The sequence below is a fragment of the Blennius ocellaris genome, assembly GCF_963422515.1.
Source record: "Blennius ocellaris genome assembly, chromosome: 8".
NCBI lineage: Eukaryota > Metazoa > Chordata > Actinopteri > Blenniiformes > Blenniidae > Blennius > Blennius ocellaris.
The window spans coordinates 1671701-1689603 of record NC_137657.1 but is presented as its reverse complement, the minus strand read 5'-3'; the positions used below and the strand labels follow the sequence as shown (position 1 = coordinate 1689603).

Below are 17903 nucleotides of genomic sequence, written 5' to 3'. Positions count from 1 at the left end.
AATTGGACAAATGAATGTGCAGGAGAATGAAATATCTGAGCAGACGTGTGGGGGAAGCAGTTGTCTCACAGGAGAAGACAGATTCCAACTGTGTAATGAAGAAAAACTAAACGAGATTGCTGGCTCCACCTGCCATCTGCTTTTATTCCACTTGCTCTCCATAGCCTAAGTCACTACGGCCTTCTTGATTTTATAGCACAAACAATAAATGATGATTATTGTAGAAAAGTGTGTATTCCTGTCCTGTTGTCTGATCATTCTCCATATCTAATTCAGATCTGGTCTTTTCTGTTTCACAGGTTCTGGTGAGGTTCTTGTGGACTGGCTCAGCCATGGGGCGTTTGCTGGATCTTTGAGAGGGATCGTTCTCCTTCCTCTCCCTCCTTTTCTCATCTCTTCACGCTACTGAAGGGGAAGTGGACTGATCCGAAGCCGGCAGCCAGGCCTCACTCTGTAATAAGGTCTTCTTGTCTTCATTTGCACCATGACCAGCTCTGTTGATTTGATTCCTGGCCTGTCCAAGTGGACGCTGCCACTGCTGCTCTCGTACTTTGTGCTCCTGCTGATGGGAGGCTGGTGTCACGCCGCCCCGTCTGGCCCGGAGTCAGATTCCTGTTCCAGTTTAGTTCAGAGCCGCTTTTTTGGCTCCTTTCTGTCATCGGAGGTGTTCCCCACTGTGCCTTGCTCCTGGACCCTCCAGAACCCCGACCCTCGACGCTACACCATCTTCATCAAAGTAACCAAACCCTCAGAGGACTGCATCCCATCACAGCTCCGCACATTCCAGTACGACTCCTTTGTGGAGACAACACGCACCTACCTTAGCATGCAGAGCTTCGACGAGGTGGTGAAGCTCTGCGACACCTCATCCCCGGTGGCCTTCCTGGAGGCCGGCAAGCAGTTCCTACAAATGAAGAAGGGACCTTTCCGGGCGGGCACGCACCTCACAAGTGGTGTCGGGGAATTTAAAACAGAGTACCTGGTTGTGGGGAAGCGCAACCCCAGCATGGCGGCCTGCCAGATGCTCTGCCAGTGGCTGGAGGATTGTTTGGCCGCCAGCTCTTCCAACAGACCTTGTGGCATCATGCAGACACCATGTTTGTGCTGGGAGCCCCCGCCACAGCTCAGCGAGGGGGATAGCTGCTATCACAATGGAGTTTACCTAGAAAACTGTTTACCTGGCCTGAAAGAGACGGGAAAACCTGGGCAGAAAGCTGGTGAGTCCAAACCTTTTTACAATAATTCAACCTTGAAAAGCTGACTTGCTAAAAAAATGACTTCACTGTTGATTTATCAGCTGCACAGCTTCTTGAAACAGGTGCAGAGATGAACAATTATTTCCCCTTCTTTGTAAAACAACAGAAGATTTGATTTTGAACTGAAAGCAGAATAGATAGATTTTTGTTTTGACTGACCTCAAAAGGTCAGTGCTGGCACTCAGCATGCTCTCAGCAAGGGGACAGAGAAATGGTATCTTCAGATGCAATCAAGTAGGGGAAAATGTGTATGATTTGTAAAAAGTGAGGACAATTGTGTGACATTGGCTTAAAAGCCAGTGGAGTGCTTTGACCATGGATGGGAGAGCGATGGAAATGGAGGGTTTAGGATTTCATCTGATCGAAGTGAGCTCTGTGACCTTACAAGGTCGGCACCGTGTTCCGTCCTACTGCGGTCCAGGACAGACACTCGATCAGCCTCAGGGAGGCTTTTGGAAACAGATGAGAATCAAGTGCTTGTGCTGATAGCGGTGGAGATGCTCATAATGCAGCAGTGGGGGCTTGCAGTGATGTAATTAGAGACGAATAAGGAAGAGAGAGAATAAGGCTGAAATGTGATGTGCTGAGGGGCTGTGGCTCCGAGTCTAATTGTCTGCTGCTTGATCCCAGCTCCCCTCCTTTTGCCTCAGCTGACAGGATGTGGCCTGACGTCTCTATCCTGGCTTGGTCAGGACTATGGCCGGAGGGATGGAACATTTCTCAGCTCCCTGTACTCCCCCTAACCTTTCCACCATCTATTGCTCCCTTCTTTCTCCCTGTTTCTCTCCGTTGCTTTCCCTGTGGTCTGATTTTCTTCGTCCCTCTCCTCCCCCTTGCTCTGAGGAGCTGCCATCACCGCCTCCCCAGCTTTGCCTCCCCAGGCTCATAGTGGGCTGATACTGAGCCACTCGTGGGAAGCCAGCCAAGCGGAGATGTTGCAGTGGGTATCTCCTGCGTTATCCTCTTCTCGTCTCCCGAGCTAATATCCCGTCACTGCCCCGGCCTCCTCTTCACTTAGTTATTGCACTTATATAAGCCCACTTACGGTGCTTAACAGTGGGGCGTGGGTTGCTGGTGCCTTCAGGTGTGAGAACTATAAAAAGAAATATACCATCCACTGTAAGTTTATGTAGCGGTGAAACATTACGGTTTTTCTCCTGGTGTGTTTCTGCCCACACCTTCAGAGCTGCTGCTTCTTCTTCTTCTGCTTCTACTCCTACTTCTTCTTCTTCTTCTTCTTCTTCTTCTTCTTCTTCTTCTTCTTCTTCTTCTTCTTCTTCTTCTTGCAGCAGCAGCAGCTCTGAGCTGAAATAGATGAGTGGAAGAGGCAAGCAGCTGGTGAATATCTGGTGAAATGGATGACTGGATGGATTGAATTGGTGGATGAAGACAAAGAGAGGCTCGGGAACGGTAATGGATTCTGTGTGGAAATAGGTCGGGGAGCCGAGTGGTTATGGCCCACTGTGCGATAAAGAGGGGATTCAGACAGGTGATCGTTGTGAGTGATGAATGAAGGAAAGACAACGATACAGAGGGAGAGGGAGAGAGAGGGTGAGGAGGATGAAGGGCAGCATGAGTGTGGAGAGGGGGAGTTGTCAGAGGTGGACCGGGCTGATGAAGATAGATGGCTCTTGTTTGGGTCACAGGCGGGGCCGTTTGGTCCACGGACCTTTAGCAGGCGGAGGGTTCAGGGATGAGCCTGGTGGACGGAGTAGCTCAGCATCAGATGGAGGCAGATGGAAGGTGAGACCTGCTGTCGCTCCGGCTTTTCTCTCATCCCGCTCAGGACCAGAGCATCTCCTATTAGTACTTTCTGGATTTTTTGCTTCATCCTCGTTTGGCCCTTTGTACTCTAAGACTCAATGGGAACTGCAAACTTTTAGATCAGAAAACAGATCAAAGTGAAAAGGTAAATAAAGCCTCTCTTCAGCTGTTATCTGTTGCTTCCTCGAGGAGGCTGTGCAATTGAAGTGAACTGCAGTTTCATTTCACTTCAGATGAACATTCAAAGTACCCACAGCCATATTTCCATATTTGACACACATCGTAATTTAGCTTTAGGGCTCATGCTCATTGCCACTGCAGGGGGTAACGTGTCTATTATTATGGTGAGGGAGGAGGTTAAAGGTGGATAAATCCGGGTGGGGGATTTGCACTTGGGCACAAAGGCAATTAATGATTGCCTTGACATTCAAATTAACATGAGGTACCTGCACATCATAGGTCACTGCATCAGGCCCTGAAACAGCTATTAAAACACCAGCTGCTAATGCCAAGTGCAGAATGTCCAGTGAAGGGGCCAATTATTATTCAAGTACTAAAGTATTGTTGTTATTCATTTCTGCCACTTTTGAATTACGTGCTATGCTATTATTTAGAACATGTCCAATATAATTGGTATGTTTTTTTCTAAATACGTGTAATTGATTCTGGGTCTAGTAGTAAAGCTAAACCCCCCACCCCCAGTGAATAGATGGGAGTATATTCTTTTCATGTCAATAATTACAAGTTAAACTGACCAGAAGATTTTCATCTCTTTCAAATATGCACTTGATTCGTATTTGATCGAAACTATTTCAACCAGTGAGATGAATCACATGTTTTGGCCTCAGATCCAGAAGCTTCTACATATTTTTAAATGTGTCTGCGAGTTTCACTGAGATTATGTTTGCAGCAGCCATCTCTGGTCACAAATTGTTAGCTATTATTCTCGTGGACTGAATGATTCTAAATGTAGTTTGTGACACAAAAACAAGCAGGCTACTGTTGATGAAAATGTTGATCATTGGCTGCTGATGGAACAACCTGGATCCATCACATCGTGGTGTAACATGAGACAAACTGATGCCATGTGAGTAACTGGAGAGACGTTATATTTACAAAGGTCACTCTTGTCACAGACTGATTGCAGGCAAGGCTTCACAGCGCGGCCTCTCAGTTCCTGCAGCGCTAATGATTCATTGATAAACCATTAATTGCCGTTAGCCTCTGAGGAAACTATTAAGTGACAGTGTGCGAAGGGGGGCGGCATCTCCACACTGACACGGTCACCTTTCATACGTCACGTATGTGTGTGTGTGTGTGTGTGTGTGTGTGTGTGTGTGTGTGTGTGTGTGTGTGTGTGTGTGTGTGTGTGTGTGTGTGACGGTGGTGGCGGTGAGTGAAAGGATCAGATCACTGTATTGACTTGCAGATGAATTAGGTCAGAATTACCTTTCTAATACGACCAATGGACCTGAGCAGATATGCTTCTGTCCTCGGGATAAACACATTTGACCTTGTAAATAATCCGTTTGATTCATTCCACAGTGTTTGTGTGCACTTTAAAATCGTTAGAAAAAAAAGAAGCCGCTTTAATGATTTCATGATGAATTGTTTTTCTTTCAATATTACTGCTACTAATTAGCTGGAGTTCATGCTTCCATGGATCTCCCAGCTCACGGTGTGGAGCCAGCCTGGCTGTGTGATAAATCTTTAACCTTTAAGATGAGCAGACTGGTGATTTCAGGGCTATTTTAGGAACATTGTGACATTCAGATGGTCAAAGTAAAGGTTTGGGGACAGAATATTAGGTGCTAGTAGCAGTGCAGAAACATTTTTCATGAAAGTCAACGTTTTGGTGGTGGTGGTGGTGGTGCTGTAGTGTGTGTGTGTGTGTGTGTGTGTGTGTGTGTGTGTGTGTGTGTTCGGTCGGAGTGTGATTGTGTCACGACGTGTGGCACGGAGCAGAAAAGGATTCATTTGTTCGCCCTCAGAGGACAGCAGGGGGACAGTGAGTGATTAACGGACGGATCACAGTGATGTGAGTGGATGAGAAAGCGCATGACTCAGTTTGAACAAAAGAGACACCGAAGAGAAGGAGTCACAAGTAAAGTGAACCGGGTGAGGAGCAAACATCAAAACGTAGCAACAATGATTCCAGGTCAGCATCTCGGTGGCACATCACGCACTCTCAATTTCAGCGTTCCAAGTGTGAAATATTCAATAAAGCAGGAAGCAAGGACGCCGTGACATGCCGTGGAGGCACACTGAGCAGCTCACCGAGGAACACTGATCCACATCTTCTCATGACATCAAGGAGCTAAAAGGAGGATTTTGATTCTCAGTTTGTATCTCCAGATAGAATACACCACAAAACCCTGAAGAGTGGACCCATGTAAACCAGGGATGTCCGATAATATCGGCGGGCTTAAAAATGTAACATTTGGAAATATCGGTATCGGATTTTTACAACCGATATTGGAATTTCCGAGTCTGCATGAACGCAGCATGGGACGTTTACGGGCGCACGCTTGATGACGTTTAACAACAACAAATACAACACGCTGGACTCGTGGCTAAGAAGGAGAAGCCCGGTGAATGAAATGTCCGTGGAGGACTGGAGGCTCAACCAGGCCCTCTTCCCTGCTGGACCAGTACCTGACTGCACCCTGCACCAGTGTTGACAGTGAACCACTGTTCAGCACTGGTACCAGTACCTGACTGCACCCTGCACCAGTGTTGACAGTGAACCAGTGTTCAGCACTGGTACCAGTACCTGACTGCACCCTGCACCAGTGTTGACAGTGAACCAGTGTTCAGCACTGGTACCTGACTGCACCCTGCACCAGTGTTGACAGTGAACCAGTGTTCAGCACTGGTACCAGTACCCGACTGCACCCTGCAGCGGTGTTGACAGTGAACCACTGTTCAGCACTGGTACCAGTACCTGACTGCACCCTGCACCAGTGTTGACAGTGAACCAGTGTTCAGCACTGGTACCAGTACCTGACTGCACCCTGCACCAGTGTTGACGGTGAACCAGTGTTCAGCACTGGTACCAGTACCTGACTGCACCCTGCACCAGTGTTGACAGTGAACCAGTGTTCAGCACTGGTACCAGTACCTGACTGCACCCTGCACCAGTGTTGACAGTGAACCACTGTTCAGCACTGGTACCAGTACCTGACTGCACCCTGCACCAGTGTTGACGGTGAACCAGTGTTCAGCACTGGTACCAGTACCTGACTGCACCCCGCACCAGTGTTGACAGTGAACCACTGTTCAGCACTGGTACCAGTACCTGACTGCACCCTGCACCAGTGTTGACAGTGAACCAGTGTTCAGCTCTGGTACCAGTACCTGACTGCACCCTGCACCAGTGTTGACGGTGAACCAGTGTTCAGCACTGGTACCAGTACCTGACTGCACCCTGCACCAGTGTTGACAGTGAACCACTGTTCAGCACTGGTACCAGTACCTGACTGCACCCTGCACCAGTGTTGACAGTGAACCAGTGTTCAGCTCTGGTACCAGTACCTGACTGCACCCTGCACCAGTGTTGACGGTGAACCAGTGTTCAGCACTGGTACCAGTACCTGACTGCACCCTGCACCAGTGTTGACAGTGAACCAGTGTTCAGCATCATTGATGAGAAGAGAAATCTCATACATTGCTGAGATGCTGAGATGCTTGTATTCATACAGAACAATCTCCCTCTTACACATGAGGACATGGGGAAAGAAATAGACCAGTTATATGGACGAGTCAACTTCAGTCTTTGTTTTTGTTGCACTTTAAAGGAGGGCTGTTTTAATTTTGTGAGCATTTCTGTGCCTTTCTTGTTTATATTTGCACTATTTTGTTACTCTTAAAAGAGATTGAGCCCAGTTTGAGTCTATTATTTGACAAGTTATGTCCAGTTATTCATTCATTGACTGTTTACAACTAATGGACTGAAGATATGCCTCTTCCTTTTTTTTATATTGTCTGTGGTGTTGTTGAGTTTGTTGTTGAGGTTTCTCTCTAACACTAAATAAATATGGCACTTTTTTCCATAATTTAAGTTGTTGTTCTCTTATTTTTCTCAGTGTGTACATTTGGAAAGCCATGTTTGATTCACATATTCATCCAGTGGGGCATCACAATAAAATTAGGCATAATGTGTTAATTCCACAGTAGGAGATATTTTATGTTGTTGTTACCTAACAGTTTTTATGTAAAAAGCCAGCATATATCGGTATTGGTGATATCGGTATCGGTGATATCGGTATCGGAAATTAAGAGTTGGACAATATCGGAATATCGGATATCGGTAGAAAAGCCAATATCGAGCATCCCTAATGTAAACAGCTTTGTTCACCGGTGGGATCATAACAGGTCAAACAGTGACAGGGTTTCACAGGACACCAGACAATCCTTGAATTTGTGAATAAAACTTAATGAAAATGAGCCAGAAAGACATTTACTAGCAATGTTTCTTTAAATAAAGTTTAGTGAAGGCAGCTGAAAACACAAAGACATAAAAAGGATTACCGTATTTTCCGCACTATAAGGCGCACCGGATTATAAGGCACACCTACATTGATTGACATAATTTACAACTTTGTTCATATATAAGGCACACCGCATTATAAAGCACATGGAATATACCAGTGGTCAGCAACATTTACAGCTCAAAGCCATTAGGTTACATTTTCCACTGATTCTAACACCTAGAGAGGTGCACACACTTTATTTTGATAGTCCTACCTGCAGCCTATGCCAGGAGGACACTACACACAAAACCTTCTTCACTGCTGGTTGACAACTTACAACTACCGGTAATAAACTAAACTACATGAACTAAGCAACAAAAACACAACACAACACAATTATTACCGACACCACAAACCAAATAGAACCCCCAATAATTGCATTTAAAACACCACAAACAGAAACTCCCATAATTCATTGCAGCTATCGGCTGCACTGAGGAGCTCAGGATGCAAGGCATGATGGGAATTCATGTTTTGTGTTGTTGGAGGTTATTATGGGTTGTTGTTGGGCTTGGTGTTGTGTTGATTGTGTTTATGTGTTTTTGTTCCCCAGTTTAGGGAGTCATTATTTCATCTAGTTTATTTTGGTTTGTTAGAATGTTGGTGTGCAACCATGAGTGATGAAGGTGTTGTGTGGAGTGTCGTCCGCTCTGAAGATCCTGTTGTGGAGTTAGAGTTGTCAAAATAAAAGCTTCTGGTTGTTCAGCTGTCAAATAGCAGTCTGGAGTAGAGCAATTCTTCCATATATAAGGCGCACCGGGTTATAAGGCGCACTGGCAGCTTTTGAGAAAATTTGAGGTATTTAGGTGCCTTATAGGGCGGAAAATACGGTAGTTGCTTCATGATTTTTTCAATAATCATGGAGGTTGGTGTACAAATCACCATTTCCTAGCTGAGAGCTTCAGATTTGCCCTGATGTTATTTCTGCCAGACTGTGGAGCGATTAGCCAGCGTTCAGTCCACTGACGACTCCTTATGTCTTCCCAATAACAAACCAGGCAGGACGAACGGTGATGGATACAGAATCTTTTACTATTCTAGAGTTCTACAATTCCACAATGTCATCTTTTGCTTTTTGCTCAAGTTCTGGACAGACTGTATGTCCTCTATACACAGTCAGGTTCACCTGGACAGGTGAGCAGTCAGACAAGCACACACGTACAAACACACAGGTTTGGAGATGCTCAGATCCAGTAATGGAGCCATCCTAAACCCAAACTGATCATTTTTCTTCTCGAACACATTGAGCTGTAAGACAAGCAGTTCACCTGCTGCCTGATTTACTGCACCTGTTACCAGATGCCATGACAAAGAGAATATCAGTGCTATTGAGCTGACCCTTGAGTGGTCATAATGTTATGGTTCTTTGCTGCATGCTGTCAGCATGGCGCAATGGCGTATTATTTCACCGCTTTGTTTTGGTTGTTTCAGTTTTCTCAAAACTTGAAAAATTAGCATGAAAACATCATACTGCCAGTGGCGTGGACGTGAGTGTGTGTGTGTGTGTGTGTGTGTGTGTGTGTGTGTGTGTGTGTGTGTGTGTGTGTGTGTGTGTGTGCGTGTGTGTGTGTGTGCGTGTGTGTGTGTGTGTGTGTGTGTGTGTGTGTGTGTGTGTGTGTGTGTGCGTGTGTGGAGGATCTGTGGATCTGTAGAAGTTATGTGAGCCTCTGTAAAGCGGATTGTGTTTCATCCCTAGAAAGCTCAGGCTATGTTCACACATACCAGGGTTTAAAAAAAGCCAAAACAAAAACGGTATTTCCCCATCTCCTTTTTTCAAAAAAATTCTATTTACACAGACCCAGATATACACCTGGTTCAGAACTACTATGAACAGCCGAACCTGTAGGGGGAAGTGTAACGAGAAGCATGAAGTCACGATAGCCATTTGAAGTTGTGCAAAAGTACTTGACGTCACGAATGGCTCAAGTTGTTTCCTGTTCCGTGATAAAGGTGCGCAGTTCATTTATTTGGACTGATAAAGAAGCGGAGCTCCTCCTAAATGGCATTAGAATATCACGTTGAAACAAGCAGCTTTCACTGGATTTCATTACAGCAGTCAAACTGTAAAAATGGGTTGCACACAGACGACGCCGATGACGCTTGTGTTGCATGTGATCACGTGACTCTCTGTCCATCCCTCTCCATGCAAACAGAGACACTGAGTTTTTCTGAACCTCCACTGTGGCCGGAGTTTTCAGAAATCATTGTTTGTGGTTACTCGTAGCTGCATTAATGTGTAAATACAAGGCTGAAATGCAGAAACATATCACAGTTTTTATAAATACCGTAGTACTTGTAAACATGGCCTCAGAGATCTGCTGATGCTTTATGTGTAAAGCTGTTGTTTGAACTATAATTGATTTCACTCAGCTCTGTCCTTTCAGCTCATTTGCTTTCATAAATGTGCAATATCGGGCCTTGAGCAGAACGTGCAGAACCCTGGATGGAGTTACTGCTAATAGATTAATTAGTACACGCAGTGCTATTTACAATGCCTAAAAGCAACATTTATCTTAACCATTGCATTCGTATTTAAATGGTTCTAAAAGCAACATGCGCATCACCTTTCTCACTGCTGTTATTGTGATGAGAAGCATTTATATCACGATATAATATGTGACTGAGCGGTGAGAAGTCAAAATCAATCTGTTGCATGGTTGACAGACGCAGTGTGTGGTTTGACTGCCTTTTAGGCATTTAGCTTTTTGCATTCAGCATGCTTACCATCAGCTGTCACACTCATACAGTGACCAGCAGCTCATGAATTAGTTCCATCCATCTCTGGAGATTCTGTCATTCCTCCAGGAGTTTCTCAACATCACCAATCAAATATAAACAATTTAAAATCTAACTATTTTATTTATCCACAACATCATTTTGATTAGTTGATTCTAAATGTTGTTCAAACCAAACGGGTTTCAGTTACTACCTCATTGACGACATGTCCAATGAGTCTTGATCACGTTGATTTGATTGAATATTTCTTCATCCAGTTGACTGACGTCATGTCGGTGTGTGAGCACTTGAGGCCGTTTTCTGTTGACACGTCCACGAGCTCCGCATGGCTTTGTGTGACCAAATTACGTCATTTAGCCGCCACGCCCCTCCGTGCGGACCTGTTCACGTGGACATCACCGCTTCGTGCGCCTCCAAATTTTTCCGACTGCATGGGTGGAGACGCACATGAAAAAACGGCAGAGCTGAAGAGGAGGAGGACTGAAGACTTAGTTTTAAAAATACAAAAAGCCGAAAGCTGCACATCCACACTGGAAACACAAGATTTGTCTCATAGACGTCTGTTTGCTTCAGTGTCAGACTTCAACAGAGGGAACCTTTAATTTGAAACTACAGTTGCATGCTCGGCTCTGCTCTCCACTTGCAGGATCACCTGCTGGTGTCACAGAGAAGGAGTCGACTTCTTTTGTTCTACTTTAATACTGGAAGGAATTCTGTTTGCAATGCACTGCCCCCTGCAGTTTGGGAGCGGGAGCAGCTTGTAGTATAAATGGCACACGTTCTCTCATGCTGATTCCACACGTCTAGGTTCTAAGTTCTGCATGTCGTTCCCAGGAATCAAGCATAAAACAGCCTTTAGACACTATTCGTTCTGTCCACTGAGACAGGAAGTGATAATTCCTCACAGAATATTTCCACATTTCCATCTGCCTCATTATATCCACCCTGTGTGGGTGTGTGTCTGTGATTGTGACATTTCATGAATTTACCCTTTATATACTCTTTAGTCTATATTCTATAGTCTTTCATCCAGTGTTGGCTGGATGCAGCCTTGTGTTCCAAACCTGAAGATGACAGATGGATAAATGAGTGTGATCAGCCTGAAGAAGCTGTTATCAGTTAGGAGTGATTAACATCCCAAATCAGGTGACTGCAGCTCGGGTCCTGTAGACGCTTTTATAGTTTTAGGCCAGTTCATACTTTCCATCTCTGCTGGGTCCACGTTGGTGCATGTGACGTAAATCCCGTCATCCACCCTGTGAGCGAAGCTCCAGTACCCCTCTGCTGTCGACTGCATGCAGTCCAATGTTTGTGACCACACAGACTGAACGCACCAGAGCACCAAACAAACGCAACTCCAACGGGCACTCTGTACAGTGCATACCTTCCCCAATGCCACATTTCTTCTCTGAACCAAGTTAGCATTGTTATCATGTTAGCCATTAGCTCATAACCATGCCAACTTGCCTGTCAGATAGCAACATCACTGTACGAAACACTGAGCGTGGGTACACAGATACACCGATACCAATGTCATTGGGCACCGGTGTTTCTGGAGCGGTTAGCAGTGTGCTAGCAGGCCGCTAACGGCAGCTTCCGGGAAACAGACGGCTCATGGTGGAAGTCCAGTTTGTCCACAACGGAAGAAATATCTTACTTTTCCAGGAGCTGCTGAGTCTGAAAATCTAAAGGATTGGATGATGGCAAATAATCCCTGAAGAGTTCATACAATTCGGGGCAATAGTTTTTGTGAAAAGTTGGTCAAATACATACATACAAACCAATAGATGGATGGACGGACAGACAGACAGACAGATAGAGAGATGGATGTGTCAAAAACACAAACTTCACCACCAACTATTGGTGGTGATGGAAACAATGGACACGGATTGGGTGCTTGTGTTTGGAGATCCTCCGGTATCCCCGTCTGTACAATCACAATTTTAAATAATATAAAGGTCCAGATGGCTCAGAACACCTTGTGTGAAATATAAACAATTTTATTATAGAAGGAGAACGCCGGTTACCAGAAGTGGAAATACTTTTGGGATTGTTACATTGGTAGATTATGCAATGAGTGCCAACGTGAACCCTGAAATGTATGGAAACACGTGCACATCTGCGGTCCACGTGAAAGTTGAATCGGTCTGAAGACGAGCAAAGTGGAAAGTATGGAGGAGCCTTAAGGCCCCTGCATACTCCCATAAGAACATATAAGAACAAGAAGAAAATTTAGCAGTGACGTTATCCAGTTGCTGAAAAAAAGGCTTTTTCGACAGAACTGCTCATACTCTGAGGAGAGCTGTTGAACTCGCAGGCCACGCCCCCTCACAGCAGCTACACGTCTGTGAAGCGGCATTTTAACTTTTCACATGCACAGCTTACTTGTTTCCAATGTTTTCAGAAATGCATTTCTCGTACTAAAGATAAAAGAGAGAGTTTTTGTCGAAGTGGCGCTGTTAATCTGGTTTTAACTGCAGGAGCTGACAGCTTTTCATGATGCGTTCAGGTACATCACGTAAGTATGCCTTCACCATGTGAATGAGCTGCGGGCCTCACACAGTAGCAAGGTTACAAGCTAAATATAATTGTAGAAATGACTGATAGTTATTAAGTGTGGCAGTGTGGCACCGACATATTTCGGCCAGGATGGTTGGCACAGCCGAAACAAACAGGAGCTGGCCGAAGCACTGCCAAACTTTCTTCTTGTTCTTTTAGAGTATGAATCAGCCTTTAGGCCTCTCCCTGCGGTGGCACACCTGATTACCATGAAGCTCATTACTGGGGGTTTGTTAGGGGCTTCGAGATGATCATTAGATTCAGTTGTGATTAAGCAGGGCTGAAGCTGGCAGGACAGGGACTCTCCCAGACCAGGGTTGGAGGCCCCTGGTCTAAAGTCTCTGAGATGGATTTTTTGGTTCTTGTTTTCAGCAAATAGCCAGTGAAATCACACTTTGCACATTTCACTTGTTCTTTTTAAGCTGTAGGAGAACTGTCTTCACTGGGAATGGCAGAATCGCTGAGAGGCATCAATTCCTCCACTGTGATCGCAGCCTAATCACTGCTGTCCGACCCTCTCATTGTGATGGACGGATAAAGAAATATTAAAGGACCAGACTCTTTAAAACAGTGTGGATGAAATACTCCCAAACCCTCCTGACTTGCACTTTCTTCCTATGCCGGCTGGCAGCTGAGTGCAGCTGAGGAAGATGAATGCGAGCGTGTCTCCCTGCGAGCTTCTGCGTGGCTGCAGCACATTGGAGCTAAACTGAGGGATTTCCAGCCCGCCTCCACACGGAGCGCCAAGGAATCCTGGAGCAAGGCTAATGCATTAGCTTCTCTTCACACACACACACGCACGCACGCAGGCACGCACGTACGCACGCACGCACACACGCACACACACACACACACACACACACAGCTCGTGAAATGTCACTTAAAAAAAACCGTCTCATACTGTGGTGCAACCATGCACTTTTCCCTCATGAGTGTGGGAGGGTGACTGAGAGAGCAAATAAAACTGATATTGTGTGTGTGTGTGTGTGTGTGTGTGTGTGTGTGTGTGTGTGTGTGTGTGTGTGTGTGTGTGTGTGTGTGTGTGTGTGTGTGTGTGTGTGTGTGTGTGTGTGTGTGTGTGTGTGTGTGTGTGTGTGTGTTCACTACAGGCAGCGCCATGAGGGTAAGGATAAACTGAGGCGCGGTGGCAGAAAATGGCAGTGTGTGACTGTCCAGGTCACAAAAAGCCTCACAGGCTGTTGGAGGTTTTTAGGGAGACACAGTCAGTTAACACAGTCTGAAAGAGCACAAAGCCTTGTTTTCATGTCAACATTCTCATCTTTGTAATGATAATGATATAAAATTAGTGAGGAATCATCGCTATTATTACAGCCAAAGTGATGAGGCCAAGCCCGAGCAGTTGAAAGGTGACCTTGATACATTTAAATACGCATGAGCGGGATGGCTGGGAATGCATTTGACACGGGTGTGTAGCGGTTCCAGCAGTGAAGCTTTCCAGAGGTGGATCAGTGTGGAGTATGTCTCATTATGACCTGACTGCAGTGGAAATGTTGAGTTACGGTAAACAAAGCAAGAGATGCTCGCATGTTTGGCTATGAGAGGAACGCACAGCTTGGACAAAGCTCAGAATGGAGTGTGTTTCAGTTTTTCTTTAAGGTTTCTGCAGAATGCAACACATCCAGGTGGTCTGTGTGGCATCTCTGTGCTGCTCCCGCTTCACGATATTACTTTTCAACATAGGAAGACATTAAGCATGAAGGGGAGGGTACATCTTTAGACTGAAGATAACATCCCACTGAATCAAATGTGACCAAAGCTCTTTTTCCTCACTGAACAAAGGTGTCCATTGAATGAATGTGACATGGTCCTTTACCATCCAACACATTTTCTTTGAAGTAAAAGAAACTGACTCAGATTATAAGATGCAAGCAACAACAACTAAACATTCAAACAAACAGAAAGAAAGTGTGATTGAGGAAATAGTTCAATCTGATTCCCAGAGCTGATCCAATAGCAGTCAAGTTAGCAAATTCCTTAAAACTCCTTCTCAGTCATGTTTAAGAGAGGATGTGGAGAGGAGATGGGAGATGAAACCACTGATTATCAAACTGTGATACGTGAACCTATACCTGATGGTACACCAGCTCCCACTACTGGTACATGAATGAAGAGTTGTTCTAGTGAAATCTAGTTTGATATTGCATCATTTACAATTAAAAACAGAAAACAAAAAAAATATGGTTACATGATATAACAACTGTGACTGACACTAACTGGGAATATTTGATGAGATGTTTGTATTCTTTTAAAACTAAAAAAACAACCATTTAAAGTAACATAAAGGGAGAGTCGTTCATCAATGATTGATGCTGATCATCTCCAATCGTTGAAATACCAATCATGTAATAAAATGTGAGATAGCAGATGAAGAGCAGTCGACGCTGATCACAACATGTGAACTACCGGTGTGACGTTCGTCTCAAGTCTTTCAACAAATGCAGCAGTTCTGTACATTGTGACAGGTTTCCATGAGAAGAAACAGTAAATGAACTTCTGCAGCAGTTTGTCAGTTTGGTCAGACCTGACAGTCACTCTCCACCTTCAGCTCATGCTGCCCTGACCTGTGCAGGCCTGGAATCTGCTCTGAAGCTGTACTGTGACACCAAGATGTTTAGCTTGAGCCCAAGCATTAAAGAGATTCCACCCCCATGACCCTGACTGACCACTGCAGACCAGTTCAAACAGAACAAAACAAAAAACAACGCTGGCGGTAGTTTTGTGGAGATGCAATGATCCAGTGGTCCAGCTTTCACTGCTCAGTTCCTTTTCTAATGCAAATCTGCAAATTGTTCTGCCTCAAACACAGCGACTATAAGGACACAGTGTCCACTTCCTGCCTGATAGCCATGACCCCCTGACTGGTGACCAGATAGAAATCAGCGGTGTTATTATCATGACCTGTCTCAGGTCATAAAATGATGTAGCTGCATCAACAAACCTATAAAATGTTTCCTCTCAGCAGTTTGAACTGTTCCACAGGTAACCATCATGTGCTTCAAAGAGTTTAATGTGTATTGTCCTGGTATCGTTATCTTTCACTCTGATATTTAATCTTCACACTAACATTTATGGAAACCTCCATAGAACAGCCATCTTTAATGCTCATGTTTTTACTTATTCTTCAGACATTATTCTGTTGAATTAAAGACAATGATGCCCATTAGTGACTCTCCTCCTGTTGATACACAGCGCAACAGACACTTCAGTGGATGTGCAAACATCATCAGATGTCTTTTTGAGGATGAGGATTCTTTTCCTTTTCACACCTGCTGCAAACTCTTAATCACCTGAAAAAGGCAGAGAGAAAAGCTTTCCAGGTCCTCTGAGTTGTGCTTTTTTCATCAATGCACCACTAGCACCTTTTGCATTGCTTCTATATTCAGACATATTAAAAATATGAAAATACAATGAATCCCAAACATGTGATAGAATGTAAAGCTCACAGTTTAGTCTTCTTTCTTCTACTATGGAAGTCTTAATGTAAGCTCTGAAAACAGCAACACTAAATCTAGCGTGTGGTTTAATAAGAACAGTGTGTGGGAGGTCATATTAATGTGACTCACCAGTGATGGATGTAATTCAGCTCCTATAACACAATGAAATGGAGCAACATCTCTGAAAAGGATTGGATGAAGTGCAAAATGTAAAGAAAAAGAAAAAGATGAAATGGTGTGATCATCATTAGAGCAGCATTTCATTACAATAGAAGAGTCCAGATATTCAAGTCGGATCAAAAACAGACACAAGGTTTTTGCAAACAATTAGTTTAATTACCAGGAATGGGCAAAATGAGCATTTTCAAGAGGAAGAGTGGAATTCTTTCTGAATATATTGCTAAACATCATTTCACTTTGAGATGACCTCCTTCAAGCAAGCATAGCACCATCAGGCTGAGCCCAGGGAACCAGTCTACAGGTCACTGGGAACCTCAAATTACGTTTGAGTTATGTCAAATAACTGAATTGATTAATTAAATGCTAAACTAAAAAGATGGGTCTAAAAACACCAACAGCGTCTGCGGCACTATAAGTAAACAACAACGGAAGGTTACGGCCGATGGAATAATTCAATATTGCAGGCAAGTTGAGAGTGATGATGGTCACTACCAGTCAGCAGACTGCTGCGTTGTCGGTCCTCCTCACAGACCCGTTCCTCGGTGCTAGTTACCTCAATGGAGGGATGGCGGAAAATCATACCCAGTGGTCAAAGTTTCTTTCCGTACCATCCACTAGTGTTTCAGTGGGACCACGTGAAAATCCACACCGCCCCACAAAGCCCCGGCACTGAACGTGTGGTGGAACTGCAGCTTTAGACCCAGCAGGCCCCGGTCCAATCAGGAACCTTTAACAGACTGGATCCAGAGGACCTCAGGGGCTCATCACATAAAAGCAGGTTGGACAAATAACATGGCCCAAAACAATTAAGACACTTAACAACGAATAATAAAACCTTGAAATCCATCCTGAAATGCACAGAGAGGCGTTGCAGCTGTTTTAAACCAGCATGATTACAGTCTGACTGATACACTCATTGACACCAAGCTCAGGCTACACTCTAAAGCAGTGATTCCCAACCGGGGGTACACGGACCCCTAGGGGTACGCGAGGGTATTGCAGGGGGTACGCAGAAAGATTATAAATTACCCTACAGTATCCACACACACAAAAAAAAAAAAAAATACTATATTATATTGTATTATATCATGACTTTTAGTAAGGCCATACGTTTATTTTCCATGAGTAGCAGTTCGTCCACAGTGATTGTAACACTACAATGCACATAATATGAAAAGACTATAAAGTGGCGCGCTTTAAAAAAAAAAAAAAAAAAAAAAAGGTTCACGTTCTTGCTGCGGGCGCGCACGATTCGCGAAGCTAGCTAACTCTAGCTGCATGCCGACTGTAAACATGGATGCATGGCTAGGCAGGAGTAAACGTCCAGCTACCGCTACTGCTACCGTCGCCTCGGACGCAGGCACAGGGGAGCCCAGTGAAAAAAGGAATTATGAAAGACTTATGAAAGACAAGCAAGCGCA

The 17903-nt window shown here is 44.7% G+C and overlaps 1 protein-coding gene across 1 annotated transcript in view; it reads left to right on the top strand.

Annotated features, from left to right (window-relative positions):
- Window positions 1–484: 484 nt before the first annotated feature.
- The window catches only part of LOC308133759 (adhesion G protein-coupled receptor B1-like), a gene marked incomplete at both ends in the record, with an annotated part of 182655 nt that continues 165236 nt past the window's right edge, over window positions 485–17903 (top strand). The window contains one exon of the mRNA XM_080501270.1: window positions 485–1217. Coding sequence (XP_080357396.1) covers window positions 485–1217 — 733 coding nt within the window. The remainder of the gene's footprint in view (window positions 1218–17903) is intronic.